General features: G+C 34.3%; 1 protein-coding gene across 1 annotated transcript; it reads left to right on the top strand.

Annotated features, from left to right (window-relative positions):
- The first annotated feature begins 1,535 nt into the window (after positions 1-1,535).
- On the top strand, positions 1,536-12,958 carry LOC126972513 (MAPK regulated corepressor interacting protein 2). Its single transcript, XM_050819336.1, has 5 exons — positions 1,536-1,676; positions 1,758-1,842; positions 2,024-2,133; positions 2,730-2,786; positions 6,897-12,958. The coding sequence occupies exons 1-5, from the start codon at positions 1,625-1,627 to the stop codon at positions 7,037-7,039; spliced, it is 447 nt and encodes a 148-aa protein (XP_050675293.1). The 5' UTR covers positions 1,536-1,624; the 3' UTR covers positions 7,040-12,958.
- The last annotated feature ends 1,555 nt before the right edge of the window (positions 12,959-14,513 follow it).

The following is a 14,513-nucleotide window of genomic DNA, read 5'->3' as shown; positions in this document are numbered from 1 at the left end:
TTAGGGATTTTCTAGAAGAGAATATTAACCTTAGGATGCAACTTAAAACCCAAGAGGATGTCGAGAAAGCCACAAAATATCTAACATGTCTCATTCAGGAGGCTGCTTGGAGGAATACACTCGAATCTAGTGGATCATCCCAGACCACCAATTCGGATTCCGCCAACACCATTCTACCATTGAACAGGTCCAGAGTTTTCGAAAAGATCAGAAACTCAATTTAAGACAAAGAGTACTGCGCCACTGTGTTCCTCGACATACAGCAGGCTTTCGATAAGGTGTGGCAAAATAAGGAGTTACCTCCCACACTCCTACTTCGAAATTCTAAAGTCATATTTGTCTGGCAGAATATTACAAGTAAAAGAAGAGCATGCCCACTCTGAATTCTATGACTGTAATGCAGGTGTTCCTCAGGGTTCAGTCTTAGGCCCATCTCTTTACTGCTTATAAACAGCCGATCTTCCAACCTCAGAGTGTAGGTGTTATGACAGCAACCTTTGCTGATGACACTGTGATCCTGGCAAACAACACTAACCCTTACATAGCATCCAAAACTCTACAAACCCACCTTGACAAAATTAGTATCTGGATGAAGACTTGGAGGATCAAGGCAAGTGCCTTAAAATCATCGCAAATCACCTTCTCCCTCAGACAGAGCAACTGTCCTCCAGTTACCCTAGTCTGTGAACCTATTACACAAGTGGAATCAGTAAAATACTTGGGAATTCACCTGGACCGTTGACTAACTTGGAGAAACACATCACAGCTAAGCGAGGCGAAATGAACTTCAAATTCAGAAGCTTGTACCGGCTTATTGGTAGACACTTCACAGTATCTCTGGAAAACAAACTGCTAGTATACAATCATCAAGCCAATCTGGACTTATGGCATCCAGCTTTGGGGTACAGCCAGCCACTCTAATATTGAGATACTCCAATGTCCCAAAACGCAATCCTGAAAAGTATCGTAAAAGCGCCATGGTTCATAACCAACGATGAGGTTCACCAGTAGGTACACAAAGATTCCACTAGTAAAGCAAGAAATTGTGGCAACTCGAGATAAATATAGAACTCGTTTAGAAGTCCACCCGAACAAGCTTGCTGATGAGCTCCTTGTATCTAACCGGCCAAAACGACTACAAAGAGCATGTTTCCTCTGAACTAGTCAAATAGAGAAATATAAATGAAAGAGTCCTTCTCGCAGGAAATGGGCCTCTGCACATCGCATCCCTTTGTACCACCTGCTTATAGTATAATCTACTGATTGCAGATAGTAGTTAATTTATATAAAAATAAATATGACGTCATAATATATCTCCCTAGGGTACTGCGGCAGTATACTGGCAGTCCATAACGAAACGAATTTTTCTATAGTGATAGCACTGTGCAGTACAATCTGTCTTATTTATACCACAGTATAATATTAAAATGTCAGTCAGTCAATTGTCAAATCTGACATTTGTATATGTGTCAACTGTCAATTTCAACAGTACAAAAGTTAAAAAAAATACTTTCCAAAGCTAAACGTCAAATTTGTCGTACAAAGTGCAACTGCAACATTTTATGCCGCAGTGAGAGTGAAACGGAAAGTCAAAGATACTTTGAAATTAATCAAATACCATAAAATGTATACTGTCTCCAAAGGGCCTAGCAAAATAGTAGCTAAAACAAGAAGAGGTAATTATCTAGAATTGTCTATCACATGACGGAAGTTTTGTTTAATTACAAGCTCATTATACTTATTATTTCCTTGCTTAGGTCTATCACAGAATTTGGAAAGATTAGACAGCAGGAAAGACCAATACAGGAAGTCTTCTGACTCGGATAATGGAGACATTATTAGGTTAGTTGTTATTTCTTAACATGATGCAATTTGTTTACAATTGGTAAGAATTCTTTACATAACCTAGAGTAAGGTTCCCACATGTTTAAATTAGCCTGTTTAAAGTCATATCTGTTTCTGTATTGATTGATATATTTAGAAATATCTATATTTTTAAATAATATACCTATTTTTATTCCAGTATGCCCAAACCAGTATTTCACTCGAATGGTAAAAAGACAGTTCACCAGAGAATACAACAGAGTATTATAACACCCCAACATGAGGAAATTATTAGATTTATTAGTGAAAGTAAGTAGTATAGTAATTGTTCTTATAATAATATTTTTGGTGTGACTTTCTTTTCACTCAGTTGTTGGAAGTCCAACTGTGGACACCAAATGTCAGTCAACTTTGTCTATTATGTTGTATTGTTTCTGATGCACAATACATTTTGATAGATTTCATTATGTTAAAGATCATCTGTCTGTGTTGTGTGAGTTTTACAATTACCAAGCCACAAAGCAGAACCAAGCAGTAAGAAAATATTTAAGCATTACATTAATTAAAGTTGCACCTCTTTTAAGTTGAACTGAAAAGCCAAAAATCTCACTAACTCAAAAAAAAATGTTACTCTTCTAGAAATAATTAGTCAGTTCCTATTAGATTTGATTTTGGATACTTATTATTAACTATGATTTTTATATATCTTACCTCTCTAACTCAAAATTCATTGGAATAAATTGTAACCTCGTAATGTTGAATATTACTTCTCTAAATTTACTTAAATCCAAAACTCTACAGCTCAAATTTTTGGTGTTCCTGTCAATTTTGACTTAGGACCTAAGTAACCATTATATGTTTAAATTAGACAGGTATTAACTGTAACTAAATTTAAAACATTTCAGCTTGGACCCAAACAGCCAGTGGAGAAAGTGAGCCGTCCAGTCCTACTAGTACAATTGGTAAGTTTTACATTATAAAATTAAGATGTCTGGCTATGTTCACAACATTGAACAAAATTTTATGTATTATGTATAAATATATTATATTATCTAGCGGTAAGTCCAAATTGGTGCTAGCTCATGTAATCAGGTCTTTAGGAGCTAATCTTTTAAACCTTTTAACTTAATTTGGCTCATTAGCTCCCTTGCTAGGAGATTAGGATGGCCATTTATTTATGTATTTGGCTCAGTATCTCTGTTGAGGCTGCCACTCCCCACAGCTGCATGCTGTATATCCTGATAGCTTTTAGATACTTTTGTTGAGAAGCAGCTTATTTTTTCATTTCTTAATAATACCACACATCGAGAATGGATTGACACATCTGAGGCTACTTAAATAGTAAATATTATTGTTACGAAATTTTCAAAGGAAAATATCCTTCTCTCATAAATTTTCGAATGAGTTGGTTGGTTCAAAAAGTGATTTAAAAAAAAACTATTTTGAATAAAAAAAATTTAATTTGAAATTTCAATTAAATATTTTTTTTGTGTGGTTTGAATCTGCAATCAGTTGCCACACTATAATCAGATGTGTTTAGAGATTTTGTTTTTCAAGAGCCATTTTGTAATCCAGAGCTTCACTATCTATTTAAAGTATTTGGTTTCTTTTTAAATGCTTCACCACATTGGCATTGTCAAGTAATCCCGAGGCTAGTGGAGTGGGATGATGTTTGAGACCTTCAATATATTGCTTCTTATAGCCCTCTATTTATGATGCTACTGTTGTAATCTCTAAATACTCATGTATTTCATTGTTCCTCACATACCAAGCAGGGTGTGTCCTCAGTATGCTGTTTTGCGCCCTTTTCAGGCAGACAACATTACTTTTGCTGGTGAATATATCTTAATTTCATATGTCCATATTTCCATGTTTCAGAATGGAACTGTATAACAACAGTTTGTTATTAACAGAGATTGCATTGTTTCTACCCATCAGCCAATATAGGCATTTAAACTTGTAATTCACTAGGTCTCTTATTCTTCACGTGATTTTTCCATGTCATGGATGGCATCATGGCATTATCCAAGTGGAATACTGTTTGAGACAAATTATTGTTATTGAAACAAAGTGGGGGACAGTTTTCTTTCCTCGGAGTTAAAGTTATGTTTGCCGATTACTATGCACTGGCCTGAATGCGCCATTTTTGCAGCCATTCTGAAGTGGCATCGAAAATTCGTTCCTATTTTCACTTGCTGACCTAGGGTCACTGTTCACTGCCAAAAAAGCAATTGCATACATAGCAACCGTTACATCATGTGGGGTTGTCAGTAGTCTGATGTGTAGATATTGTACAACACTGGTCCAAGCACTGAGCCTTGGGGCACACCAGCATTAATAGGTTACAGGGAAGATCTTGCATGTCCTAGTTTGACTTGGAAAACCCTATCAGAGAGATAATACTCTAATATGTAAAACACTGAGTGTGGTAGATTCAACTTGATTTTGCAAAGCAGACCCTTGTTCCATTCTTTGCTTGTCCCATACTTTGTCGAAGGCCTGCTGTATATCCAAAAAAAACGCTGAGCAGTATTTTTTGTTCTGTAAGCATTGTCTAACAACACGCGATGTACTTGTTCTATGGCTGAATGCGCCTTACGGAAGCCAAACAGATGCTAAGGGACAATAACCTTACTTACCTTTTGAGGAAAATCCTTTCTCATAGTTTTGAGAGGACTGGAGTAACGCTTATAGGTCTGTATGAGGCACATTCGTGCGGGGGTTTTCCGTCTTTATAGATCATAGCCGATACCCCGCGACTTCGTCCAGGCACACATAGGACTGAGTAAAAAAAAAGTAAAATAACAAACAAAACCACATTTTAATTAAAATTTTAACATAAAAGAACACTTAAAATACTCTATCGCCACCCTTTTTGTAAAAAATTGTGTGTTCTACAAGGTCGTTCTACATTATTTAATTCTATCATCAATACTTTTCGCAGCGCACGCGATTTAAAGAATATTTTCGGTATTTTTTTTACTTTATTGGAGTTTTAAAGGGTCCCTTATTTTTTGGAAAATATAATAGCCTATGTCACCCGAGGATAATGTAGCTACCCAACGGTAAAGGGTTTTTCAAATGGGTTATTAAATAAGCTCCGAAACTACTAGGAGCTTATTTAATACAAACAAACAATCAAATCGTTCCTTTTTATAATATTAGTATAGATAATGATTTCTGACACCTTTCATAGTTTTGGTCAATACGAAACTAAAGGTGGCATTGAATAGGCAACCAGGGCATACGACACATTTTTGAGAAATAAAATTTAAGGATACGTGGAGTAATGAGGTCATATCCAGGTGCCTTTTTGGGATTGAGTAGTCTTATTTTTATAGCTATTTCCTTTGGCGATGATGGCTTTATGGGTAGATACAATTGGTTATTTTGGTTCAGTATTGTTTCCATCTCTGTCTCTTCTTCATTGCCTTCGTTTGGCTTAAGCACTTGGACTAAATGTCTCGCAAAAGCCTCTGATTTGTCCTCCTCTATCCGCGCCCAGGATGACAAGTATCTTACATGATAGGATGATTGCTAAGGTCTATTTATCTGTTTAGCCGTCGACCATAAGGATGGCTCCCCAACCGCCATCAGTGACATCGGTTCGAGAGTTTTTCTAGGGTTTTCATTTTGTTGTTTTTCAAATAATAATTTTAAGTCCTTAATTCTTTTATTAGGTAAGCTTTAATATCTATTCAACTTTAGATAATTTTCTTTAACATTAGATTTATAAATCAATTATTGTAACTCAGAATTTATATCCCATTCGGAAAACAAATGCTTCGTAGGCTTATAAGAAATCATTTGAGATAATAATGCATTATTATTATCATTGTAGTCATCAACAGTTATTATTTTTTATCAGAATATTACGATGAACAAAAATTTTATTTTTATAATTATAATTTCCTTTGGTGGTGCTACCACTATCATATGAGTCAATTAAAAGGCTAGCACGTGTGTTGTCTGATGACACACGTGAGTATTACAAGAAGATTATATTAAGTGATCTTACCATTAGCTTCATCCATACGCTTGTTTGCCCATCTGTTTGATAAAAAAAAACACTGAAGATAATTAAGTCATAGATAATGGGTTATTTTTCGCGAATCGGTGTCCACTGCCTAGGTTGCGTGGTGGGCTGCTAAAATTACCATGACAACTTAAAGTTATTCCATCACAACTCCTGAGGTTTGTTAAGTTATCATACCTCTGATTTGATGACCACCCATGACCTTTGGTGGGTCTCCTTGAAACTAAGTATTTAGCCGTGTTACAATATACTATCGTACAGACATCTTGACAGCCCAATAATACTTGACCAGTTTTTATTTGTCAATGCGTGCGTTAGTGGCTTAGTCATAGGCAATATAGACTGCGGTATTCATCATGGAATGTGGGAGTGTGGCTATTTACCTACACATGACCCAGAGACTACCGTATAGGCGAATAAGGCGTGCGAGAGAGAAGAACATCTCTAACGGAGACACAGCAAGATAGGAAAAGAAAACGAGCTCTCACTTTCCAGTATGATGTGTGCTGCAGTCTCTTAAGTCATACTGACCTGAAAACACCACAGAAGTTGAACAAGTAACACCAAAATTTACGACCCATGCTTACTCGAACTCGGCTCATTTGGAAAGAGCGCTCGGACGGAACTCGAAAGGTGCGGTCGCGGTTCGAGTCCCGCATCGTTCATAAATTTTGGTTACAAATTTAATTTGTATGGCCACATAAGTGAGTTCTTACCAAGTTGAGTCAAGCAAATGTATGTCATATGTAACCATATAGGTAATATATGATAGGACGACCCATATAGCCGAATGGTTATTGACCCTGACTACTAAGCTTAAGAGGTCCCGGTAGGTGCAAACATTTATATGATGAATAATAATGTTTGTTTCCGATTAATGTATGTTTATATGTATTTATGTATGTTTAAGTCAGTATATTGTATTAAATATATCGTTGTCTTGTACTCATAGTACAGGTTATGGCTAGTTTGGGGCAAGATAATTTGTGTAAAAGTGTGTCAATATTATTATTATTATTATACATGTACTTTACAGGATCCGGAAGCTCGTCACCCGCACCATCTAATCTCTACTACCAAGATGAAGAACCAAGCACAAGCCTCGCAGACTTCAAGCCCTTCGATCTTGAGACATGGTGGGGCAAACGGATATTCCACAACATTACAAACTCCCTCTGAGCTCAGTTTATACAGACATGAAAATTGGGAACATGGAAGATTTAGAACACGGTAGCGTAAGTCACGATCAATTGTATATTACTAAATTTATATATCCCGCTCTGTTTTGCACTGCTCTGTGCTTTTAACTATTACTTCATATTGTTGTTAAATCTTATAAAGAAGTTATATATCATATTTTTTGTTTTGTTGCAGATAATTTTGAACTTTAAAATAACAGAGAATCATAAATATAAATAATCTTTGCTATTTTTAAAAAAGAAACATTTTTTGCACCTTTCTCATTCTGTATTGGCATATACATTGTTGTATATATTTTTATATGTTGTTGGTATGTTGTCGTTTTGTTGCTCGGATTTTTCAGAATGTGCAAAACTTGAACAATTAAAAAAACTAATAGGACATTTGGATTCGAACCAGGGTCTTCTGCTTTCCGGATCACCCATCTGAGCTATTATAGTCCTGTATATAGTGCTGAAATTTACCTTTGTATTCTAATGTTATTGTAGCTGTTTCTCATTAAAACACAGATAAAATTACATTTTTTTTAAATTAAAACCTAGCTAGATCGATTATCGCCCCCGAAAACGCATGTATAAGAAATTTTATGAAAATCGTTGGAGCCGTTTCCGAGATTCAGATTATATATATACACACAAGAATTGCTTGTTTAAAGATATAAGATAAAAAATTAAAATATGAGCTGATACAGAACAGTGCGTGGCTGCCATCAATGATAAAAATGTATGCTTCAGGACATGTTGTTATAAATTTTAAAAATATGTATTTGCTTTTAAAATGCAAAGTTTATTTAAATTTGATTTGAGTAACAATGAATTTTGTACAAGATCTTAATAGATTAGATTGAAATTGGACAGTTTATCAAGATTATTGTTACATAAAATAAATTGACGCAATTTCAATAAAAGCTAAAAATATATTACAAACAAGTTTAGTAATCTACAATTGATTGTGGATCTCAATAGATAAATAACTTTTTTAGATTAAGACAGATATATCCATCGCTCAATCGAATTTCAGTGTTTTTATTTTTATTTTATTTCTTTGAGTTCTCACAATACATTTTACAATTGCATATTACAATACTAAATTAATTTCTTGTGAACCCACACTGTTATCCATGAGTTTAAGATTTTTAAACTATAATTTTCTTATTATATAGTCTAGACAGAGTTATAGATCATGATAAAAGAAAAATATTCACTTATAAATAAGTCTTATGACATTCACCATTGCGTCAACAAAGAGTACATAAGGTATACAATTGCAATTTATAGACATTTAAAACTAATCTGAGAAGAAATGGAATATTTTTTAACTGTAACATTAAATTGCATAATTCATTGATTGAAAATATAGCTTTCCCTAGAACGAGCTTGTTTTCTAAGCTCCCTAATGCAATACCAAAGTCAGCAATCACTTCAATGAGGTAATTATCAAGTTATTAAATATATTAATTCAACTTTTAAAATTAACAATTCAATTTTTTTAAATTAAACTTCGAATAATTCATTCTCAGGTGTAACTTGTAGCTTGTGAGTTGCTTAGTGAAGACCAATTTTTTTTTGTAAGGCCATTCAATTTTAACTTATAAATTAGAATAACAGAAGTACCATGGTGCTGTTTCTTCCCAGTGATAACCAACACCTGTTGATAGTTAATTAGGAATTTTTCAGCCTCCCTTTTTCAGTCCAGGTGTGGTGCATTACACCACCTGCATTAAATTCAGTGTTACAGAATTACTACATATCAATACTTAGTTCCAAACTGTAACAATTCAAAAAAGGGGATCTCAAACAACATTCAAAAACAACTCTAGTTGTTTGAAACGAAAATATTGGAGACTTGTGAAGAAATATTGAAAGTAACAATTGAACTGTATTCACTTATCCACTTGTTTCTCTTTGGTTATGTTGGCAATTTCTTAAATTACGGAATTTCATACTTGTTACCCTTTGGAACTGAGGTATTGATATTATCTTCAGTTTTTCATTTTATCTAACTTGGCAATGCAGTCACTTAAAAGATTTCCAGCTTCATTTCAATTGCAAAAAGCATTGGTATCATTGAAGCTTACTCTCCCTATTTCAATCTATATGTAATTTCTGAGCCAAGCATTTTTTTTATTTTATTCATTATATATATATATATATATATATTTATAATTTTCCATCTTTATGCTGTACATTTTCATTTTATATGTTGTATTTATGTCTTTCACAAATTTCTCACTATCTACTGAATAAAACTGTTGTTTATGTTATTCTTCTATACTTTTGTAATTTCTTTACTAAATTTTCAAACTTTGTCTTTTGTTATGGCCAATCTATTGGTACTTTATACCTTACACATGTTTTTAGATTCATCCTCATTGAACAAACTGAATGACTGATTTGAAATAATTGTCTTGAGAATAAGGTGCTTCACATAAAACATTTTTTTCCAAAAATTCTTCCATGAAGATTGTTTAATATAATTTTTTTTTAATCATCACATTGGAAAAGAAATTATTTATATAATATAATATTAATTTTATACCTATATAAAATGACATACAATTTCATAATATGTAGGTAATATAACACATAATATATTCCAAAGTGCACTGTCAAAATTCAAACATGTATTTCCTTATTAAATTATAAAATTTAATAATAAAAAATATTCAAACCAAAGATACATATATATATATATGTTTGTTTTTTTATCAGATTTTTATGTAAATGTTCTTTTTTTACAATGGATTTTCTAACATTTTTAAAGTAAGCAATAAGTGCCTCATCGCTAGAAGTATTTCAGCTTTTTCTTACTTGACTTAGCAATTAATAGAAACAGGGAAAATCTCCTACCAACTGGAATCAATAATTTTTTATATTTTTTAAGACTGATACTTAATAAACGTTGCATCAGTCGTTCATTTTCTGTAAGAATTAAGCGGTCGTTTTCATTATTGTGTAAATTATGCAATGACGTTCTTTACATACCTATAGCATATTACAATTCACAGTCTGGCAAAAGTGTGCTTAAAGACAATGTAAGCACACTTTTCTCCTTACGGCCATTCCCAATATTCAGTGTATCTCCTTTTGTGGCCTGCTTGAGATAAAAAATCGTAACAGTCGTTGAATTTTCTGTCCCAATAAACTTATCGACGGTAACTCATCTTATCCGTACACGCTGTCTGTCAATGGGACGACGTATACCTTACCAGGGATAGAAGTTTGTATGGAAATTGTAACAGTGAACTGGCGATAAGAATGACTTAGAGGTATATTGGGACAGCTTCAGAATATTGACAGCTACTTACTGACAGTAGAAGGTAGTAAATTATCTCTATCTATAGATTGCATAATAGGAACGGCCGTTAGTCGTCTGTCACTGTCTCATCAATGAATCAAATGTGTATTGCATTGATTTACATTGCTGCTAATAGGCCCAGAACATTTTAAACAACTGGAGTCAACACAGAAATTTATAGACATAACAGTTGAGGTTAATTATGGTGTAATTTGGTTGCATATTTAGGCTTTTTTTATACTACGATTTGTCTAAATTGTGTATAGAACGTCATTGAACTTATGAGTCAAGTAAGAATAAGAGAGCTAATTACAAATTTTGATATAGTCGCTTGTGTAACTGCGATCAAAAATAGCTTGACTGTGCCAGCTATCAATACATATAGTATTATATATATTTCTGAATTTTTTACCGACAGTTAAATGTTAGTTACACTTTAGACAAATCAATATTTTATTGTTAATCAATATATCATGTTGTCTATACTGTTTTATTCGTAATATATTTGCCGTTATTGCTTTTTACGAGCAACATTAAATATTTCAATAATTTGTTGCACGCATGGTTACATCCAAATTGGTTTAGGTACTCAATGTATTGAGCCTTGCCAAATGTTGTTTTTAAATTACAAATAACTACGAATTTGATGAATAAAATGTTAAATAATGCAGTTTCAGACATTTTTCGTATTGTAAGTAAAATATCTACCTATATTAGTATTTTTAAAGTTGGCCAAACCCTTTTTTTTGCATACTTGCAAGTTTTGGACGTTTAGACAACATTTTTCAGTGAATTATTTCACACTTTTATAGCAATACGAATGACGTCATAGTTATAACAGATTTGTATTATATATACCTTGTAACTAGCTGAACGATGATTTTGTACACTGAAGCTTTATTTTTAACTGTCACCAGTGACGTACAAAAAGCAACTAGACTCACATTCACCCTCAAAAATAGTCTGATGCAAAACTCTGCCTACGCGTCTATTAGGCAGAGTTTTCGTTAAGTAGTGTTTCGACCGCGCTTTGACTACAACTCCACGCAATGACAAAGTGTTCAGTGAAAAACTGTCAAAAAAACAGCATATCCAAATTAAAAAGGATTCAGTGTCGTATTGACTTGGCGTTTTTAATCATTCATCTAAAACTAAATGTTCTTGCCTTGTGTTCGCGTCCAAACTTGAGCTATTTATTGAACTATTGAGCGTGTACATAAAGACTGAGCATTACTGCCACAAAATAAGGTGTTAATTTGATTGAATATTTTAATGTTATCTGTATAAGTTAATGCATATGTATATGCAACGCCGCGTATTAGTATGCGATTGGGAGTCTAGTTAGTTACTGTACGTCAATGACTATCACAAATATATTTATACATCACAATATTATTTTACTTTGTTTACAGTATTCAGATTTTAGGATGTGGTTGTTGAAATGTTGTAAGGGCTTGTCTACATATAAAAAATAACGGCGAACAATCTCTTTTTTCACACTCATTCGCATTCGGTCGTTTGCGTCCATTCGCCGTCATTAGTTTTATGTGGACTGTATAAAATATTAAATTGTTTTTGCGCTTAAGAGGTAACATTAGTTGAAGCCTACTCTGAGATTTAAGACTTAACATACCGTTATCAGTGGGAGGCTCCTTTGCATAGGATGTCGGCTAGATGATGGGTACCACACCGGCGCCTATTTCTACCGTGAAGCAGTAATATGTAAAGCCTTACTGTGTTTCGGTCTGAAGGGCGCATTACTGGGCAAATGAGACGTAACATCTCCAGTCTCAATGTGACGAGCGCAGTTGTAGTGCCGCTCAGAAGTTTTGGGTCTTTCAAGAATCCTGAGCGGCACTGCATTGTAATGGGTAGGGCGTATCTCATCTCTTAATATCATAAAAAAGTGCTTTATGGGTAACTGCAGATCAGACTAAAACTCGTGAGTAAAAGAGTCGAATCAGGGATTAATTATCAGCAATTTCCCCTCCAAAAATTAACCAATGGCGTTACCATTGGTTAATTTAATATAATAACATTTGAAAACTGAATGGGAAGCAATATTCTGTTTGGATTTTGCCGCTTATTGATGTCGGATTTGTATACTCAGCTTCTGTTTGAGGCTAAGCCGTTATAAGCAAACAGATAATGGAACTTATTTGAAAATAATTTTGATATCGGTTTAAAAACCAGTTAGAAAAGACTCGAGCAACTAATGTTTTCTCGTAAGCGCTGCGCGTGATGAGGTCTTCCATATTTGATCGGTTTTATACAAATTTTAGGGATATTGGTGTATTTGCAATTTTCCATCAGAGATTTTTTTTAATATCTTTCTTTTTTTTGTTTGGGTTTTTTTACAGAACCGTAGAGACTGCATGATCTTATACAGTGAGAGAAATCTCTCGTGGTTATGTATGTATTTTTGTTTTGAGCCGAAATTTTGAAATTCGATATGTTCTATGCTGCAGACTTGCACATTGTAGTTTTTTAATATTTTAGATGAGTTATATGAATGTAGTGAGACATTAGAATATTTTTAGACTGATTTAGTTGTTAAACGTTGCTTTTTGTTGTAGTTAATAAAACAAATACTGATAACGATTTTTGTGTTTTATTTTCGTTACTTATGTCACAACACTATGGTTGCGTCCCAACTCTTTTGCAACTGCATAGTCTTGGTGAAATAGCCTAAACACATAGTCGGATTTGGTCCGGCCGAATCTTCGGACGCGGTACGGTAGCGGACCATATTCGATGGTATGTCGCTTGTACATTGCACAAAGTTATAGTTATATTACTATTACAAGTGCCCATCTCTACTCTGTGCTATTACCGTCGGGGCCGTACCTAGTATGACGCCGGACCAATTGGTGCGAGGCGCAAACACATGCTCACCGAGTCGTCCGATGTGTTTAGCCTTTAACTGTCAATGTGTCTGAGAACACAATTCACTGGTATCTTGTATATTAATTAAATTAATTAGTCAATAACTAAATATAAAATAGTCTCATTGATACTAGACTTCGTTGGGGAGACAAGAAGAAAAAAAAACTATTGTAATTTTCATACTGAAATCATTCTTTAAGTGATATGGTTATTCATGTAAAGGTACATTCTTATCATCCCATATTCTCGAAGAGGGTGTAGCAATTTTGTTTTCTTTATTCATAAATCTCTGCCAATTATTGTGATCAGCTGTGTCAAGGTCAGGCCAGGGGAGGCGTCAAAAGTCATGAGATTCGTTTTTTTTATGGAATAGGAGGACAAACAAGCGTACGGGTCACCTGGTGTTAAGTGATCACCGCCGCCCACATTATCTTGCAACACCAGAGGAATCACAGGAGCGTTGCCGGCCTTTAAGGAAAATGTACGCGATTTTTTTTGAAGGTACCCATGTCGTATCGTCCCGAAAACACCGCACAAGGACGCTCATTCCACAGCTTTGTAGCACGTGGAAGAAAGCTCCTTGAAAACCGCACTGTGGAGGACCGCCACACAACTAGATGGTGGGGATGATATCCTAATTCGTGGTGTGTCGTGCGAAGGTGGAATTCGGCGGCAGGAATCAGGTTAAACAGCTCTTCGGAACACTCCCCGTGATAAATGCGGTAGACGACACACAATGAAGCGACGTCTCTACGCAACGACAAGTGATCCAGCCGTTCACAGAGCACTGGGTCCCCGACGTGTTCGTGTAACCTACCTTATTTATGGATAATGACCCCTAATAGAATTGACACTTTTTCAAAAGTATATTTTCTAAAAAGTAAATGAATTTATTAATAAGTATTCGACAATTGTAAATCATTTTGTATTTTTGAAAAAAAAATGCAAATTATGGGTGATAATCAAGTGCGCGCAGACAGACGACCATACGACCTCCATCATCATCAATGAACGACCATATAAGCTGCTCGAAGTCCTTACAGGTATCTTACTAATCTACCCATAAATATTATTACAACTTAAAACCTACAAGATTGTATTATGTAAGAAACTTTGATGATTTCATGATGTCATGTTTAGAAAAAACCGTTGCACGGAGTTTATAAAAGTATAGTTTATTTATTAATAATTATTGTTTTTAGAAGTTCATCCAAATGTCAAATGAGCCATTCGTTTGAGAAATAATGATTCATTTATTTATTTTTTATTT

Source organism: Leptidea sinapis, chromosome 26 (genome assembly GCF_905404315.1).
Source record: "Leptidea sinapis chromosome 26, ilLepSina1.1, whole genome shotgun sequence".
NCBI lineage: Eukaryota > Metazoa > Arthropoda > Insecta > Lepidoptera > Pieridae > Leptidea > Leptidea sinapis.
Note: the sequence above shows the minus strand (reverse complement) of the source record. Positions and strands in the feature narration are given on the sequence as shown.